Source organism: Salvelinus alpinus, chromosome 9, assembly GCF_045679555.1.
Source record: "Salvelinus alpinus chromosome 9, SLU_Salpinus.1, whole genome shotgun sequence".
Classification (NCBI taxonomy): domain Eukaryota; kingdom Metazoa; phylum Chordata; class Actinopteri; order Salmoniformes; family Salmonidae; genus Salvelinus; species Salvelinus alpinus.
The window spans coordinates 40,830,426-40,834,599 of NC_092094.1; the positions used below are offsets into that span (position 1 = coordinate 40,830,426).

Here is a 4,174-nt window from a genome sequence, read left to right on the forward strand (position 1 = left end):
TCGTACACAACAAATACAATTGTGAAATTTGATACCAACATTTGTATTATGTAAGGGAACCCGTTCTCTCAGAACAGCCAGTGCAGCACATAAGATGAATGGGTTTATGGCATGATGTGTCTCCTACTTTATAAAAGGTTAAGTGAGTCCAGTCAGTATTTTTAGTGAGACAGCTATTCAAACTATCATACATAGTGAGTGCAGCCACTTTCAATTTAATGATGAGTGCAGTCATCTATTGTGCAGTGTGGCCTACAGCACTTTGACTCATAGGTTCCAAGAAAAGAGGGAGGTCTTCTGTGAAAGCATTTCAGCCGACAACCTGCTGATCTGGAAAGCTCTCCTGACATTTAGCAGTGACTGATGTTAAGAGCCACAAGGCAGCCCAGTGTTTTGTTTCCCAGCTCTGTTATAATATAACTCACAAAAGACACAGGGAAAAAGCTCTTGGGTAGATTTCCACCCACACCTACTGTAGACAGTTGTTCCAGTATGGCCATGGTGACAAATTAGAGGTTTCTTTGAAGTTAGGCACTAAGGCATGTACAGTATACAACAATTAGTCTATGTCTGCCTCTGACTGAAAGACTAAACATACTTCAAAAGTTATCTACAACATGACACAGTGACCTGTTTACACTAGATGAATGTAGGCAAGCGTGTTATACACAGGAGGTTGGTGGCACCTTAATCTGGGGAGTACGGGCATGTGGTAATGGCTGGAGCGAAATAGGTGGAAATGTATCAACTCCGTGTGTTTGATGCCATTCCATTTGCTCCATTCCAGCCATTATTATGTGCCGTCCTCCCCTCAGCAGCTTCCACTGGTGTTATATAACCTTATCTGGCAAATATAAGGACCATCAGTCCACCAGGAAAAGGAACCAAAATATATGTGAGGCAGTGAAATTTCACAGCATCACAGAGAACTATCAACAGTTTGAACTGTGAAGTATGTGAGTTTACTAGAGCAAAGAGTAAAATATGTATATGTGTTAAAGCAATTATCAATCACAAAATAAGACAGGTTGACCCTAGTCTATGGATTGAACCCATGTTGTGGTTACATGGTACCTGGTTACATTTAAAAATGCTGCAAACTAAGCAATAAGTATATCAGTTTGCTTGTGCTGCTGTCATTTCCTGAGTGTTGAAATTATATTAGTAGAGCCACATTTTCATATCAGAGGGCTTTTATTTCCACAAGATAAAACACATGAGTATAAATAAACCTCCCCCTGTAAACTGAAAATGATTCCCAAAATGTCTTACTGTAGCTACAGCAGCCACATTTCTGGTTTGATGGGTACAGAAAGGGGAATCCTTATTATATGCTGACATAACCTACATAGGATCAATCACTAGAACTAGTTGAATTCAGGCACTGAGGAGAAGCACCTACGCAAATACCTGCATCCCAATAAGGCATAAATATTCAAAGCAAATAGGCATGAATTAGCAAAAGATTAAGAGAAATAAAGAAACAAAAAGTAGTTAATTTGACTGCTTAAAAAAAAACATGACTGAGGATTGTCCTCTCTGTACAGTATATATAACTAATGATTACATTATGTCAAAGGATCATTTCTACTATGAGTTAAGAAGTAGTGTGTGTGATGTCATGACTTTCTTTGTGTTGTCAAACTGTGGAAAAGTTGGTATACATCAGAGCACTCATTGATGGTCTGTTTGGTAGAAGGCCTCCCCTTCACACTGTGTTGAAGAGAACCTGTGTTATACTCCTTCCATCTGACCGGTAGCAAATAGAAAACAAAAGATATTAAATATAAAAACAAAGACAACCCCACATTTGAAATACAAATATAAGGACCCCTGGCAAAATAAGTGCCAGGGGTCCTTATATTACATGAATATGTCTGTTTTAAAACACCCCTTTCCACTATAGGATTTATATATTTTGTAAAACCCTTTTTTGTTTTCAGGAAAACCCTCCCCTTCAAATATACATACAAAAAGACATTCTCAAGTGGCAATGTACCAAAAATCACAAGAACTAACCAACCAAGGGGAATATTTAAGGGAGCCCTGAAGGAGAGAAGACAAGAGTGAGAGACAGAAAGACTGATATGGGAGAGGGAAAACCAGAGGTGGGGAAAATAGATTGTTGTGCAACAGAGAGAGAGATGGACAGCGACAGAGAGGGACATAGAGAGAGAGATGGACAGAGAGACAAAGGAGAGACCCATGCCTTCTCAGGTGGTATTTTCAGCAACACAGTGTGAGTGTGCATATAAATAGATGTGGGGATGGAAATCAATAGGCTCATTAGGTCATCACGATAAAAACAGTTCGATAGAGTCACACAGCTCCCTCCGCTGTCTGTTCCCAAGCAGCTGTCAAGCCTCCATCTGTCTCGCAAATACCCAAGATATATCTTCAGTTCCGCAACGCTGCCAACCTGCAACAAAAGTAAAAAAGAGTCATTGTTTATTTATATGAAAATCTTTGCCTATGACGTCACATAGATCGAAACATTCCATTCTGTTAATTTATAAAGCCCTTTTGAAAAAACTGCCACGTAATCTAACATTGTTACCAACCTATAGAAGCACGAGTGTACCATACCCGCTCACAGGGATAGCTAATGCTTGAAATTCCATCGGTTACTACATATTTAGTTACAGTTTTTCGTTTCTTCACACCTCACTTATGGAACAATTTTCAGAATACCCTACAGTTGAACACATCGGCGCATTCAGATTTTTTGATAGAGGACCTCTTCAATGACGAATGTTGGTGTTTTTATAATTGTGTTTTTTTGTTGTGTGTTTCCTATGCTCCTGCATTGATTTTAGTATCTGTGTAACTTTTTTTGTGTAATTGCTGCTGATCTTGTCATGCAGGTTTCCCTTGAAAAAGAAACCTTGGTCTCAATAGTGCTCCCTGCTTGAAAGGGTTAAACAAATAAATAATTTATTATAAACAGTCATTAATTGTAACATTATTTTTTTTAAAGTGTTTTCTATAGTCCATGGAATATCACCTGCATAATTAAAAAGGGGGTCTATCAAAGCTCCAACACATCTAGCCAGAATCTACACTACTTCACAGTCTAAAATCATTTGAGAATAGCTTAGGTTGCCTTGTCATCATCACATTTCCTTATTTTAGAAAACAAGCCAAATATCACACAGTAGCCAGTGAAAGCTGGATTGTTAGTGTACCTGCGGGACAGCTGGTCCTCCTTCTCGTGCTGTGAGCGCGAGGAGCTCTCTCCCAGTGAGGTGGCTCCTGCAGGCACCTGGCTGAGCTGGTCCATCACCTCCAGACCACTCTCTTCTGCTATCTGGAGGATGAGGTCATCCACCTGGTCTTGGGGCGTGGTCAGCGTGGTGGCCGAGCTCATCGAGTCCTCCATCACCTACAGGATGGGAACAGTGAGTGGGTTTGTTGTTTCACCATTAACGCAACATATATGATTATCCAGAAAGGTACAGTAATACATGGTGAGATAGAGGGTTAAGTGAACAACAATGGTTAGTTAATTAGGAGTATAATGGTTGAGGCCTATTGAAATAGAGGTCTTAGGAAAGAAGGTGACAAGTGAATAAGAGGTAGGTGAAGTAATGATTTAAATCGATTAGGAGTACAACAGTTATACACATGAGGAATACTTTCTATAACTTGTGCCACTCACAGAGGTGTGAACATCCAGGTTCTGGACCTGTGTCTCAAACTTGTCCATGACAGCAGACACCTTCTGCAGGTCCATGGAACCCAGTGCCTTGTCGAGTGCCTTTGTGACCTGCGTCATATTCTTTGTGACCTAGGGGGAAAAAAGCCAGAAAGGATCAGATAAGCAGAGAGCCACATATGAAAGTAGGACAGAGTGCATGCTCATGAAAGTAGACAATAGAGAAGATAGTAGAGATTGGGGGTCAAGAGAAAGATGACATTGACTGATGAGTGAAATACAATTAAATGACAGCACACTGTTGTTATTATTAGGTAGAGGGAATAGACTCACCGCCTTCATAGCGACTGCAGTCTGGACCTTGGAGGCTACAGCATCAACACGAGATGCCATGCGCAGCCAATTAAGGCCCTCGTTCTTCTTACGGATGGCATTCTCTGCATACACTCTGGCAACGTCCACATTCTTCAACTGAAGAGCCTGGTGAGAAACACACAGTGGGGAGAACAAGTATTTAAG

The 4,174-nt window shown here is 40.5% G+C and overlaps 1 protein-coding gene across 1 annotated transcript; it reads right to left on the minus strand.

Annotated features, from left to right (window-relative positions):
- Positions 1-1,175: 1,175 nt before the first annotated feature.
- On the minus strand, positions 1,176-4,174 carry LOC139530073 (charged multivesicular body protein 1a-like). Its single transcript, XM_071326139.1, has 4 exons — positions 3,989-4,174; positions 3,659-3,787; positions 3,186-3,382; positions 1,176-2,419 (listed from the first exon to the last, which is right to left on the minus strand). The coding sequence occupies exons 1-4, from the start codon at positions 4,046-4,048 to the stop codon at positions 2,398-2,400; spliced, it is 408 nt and encodes a 135-aa protein (XP_071182240.1). The 5' UTR covers positions 4,049-4,174; the 3' UTR covers positions 1,176-2,397.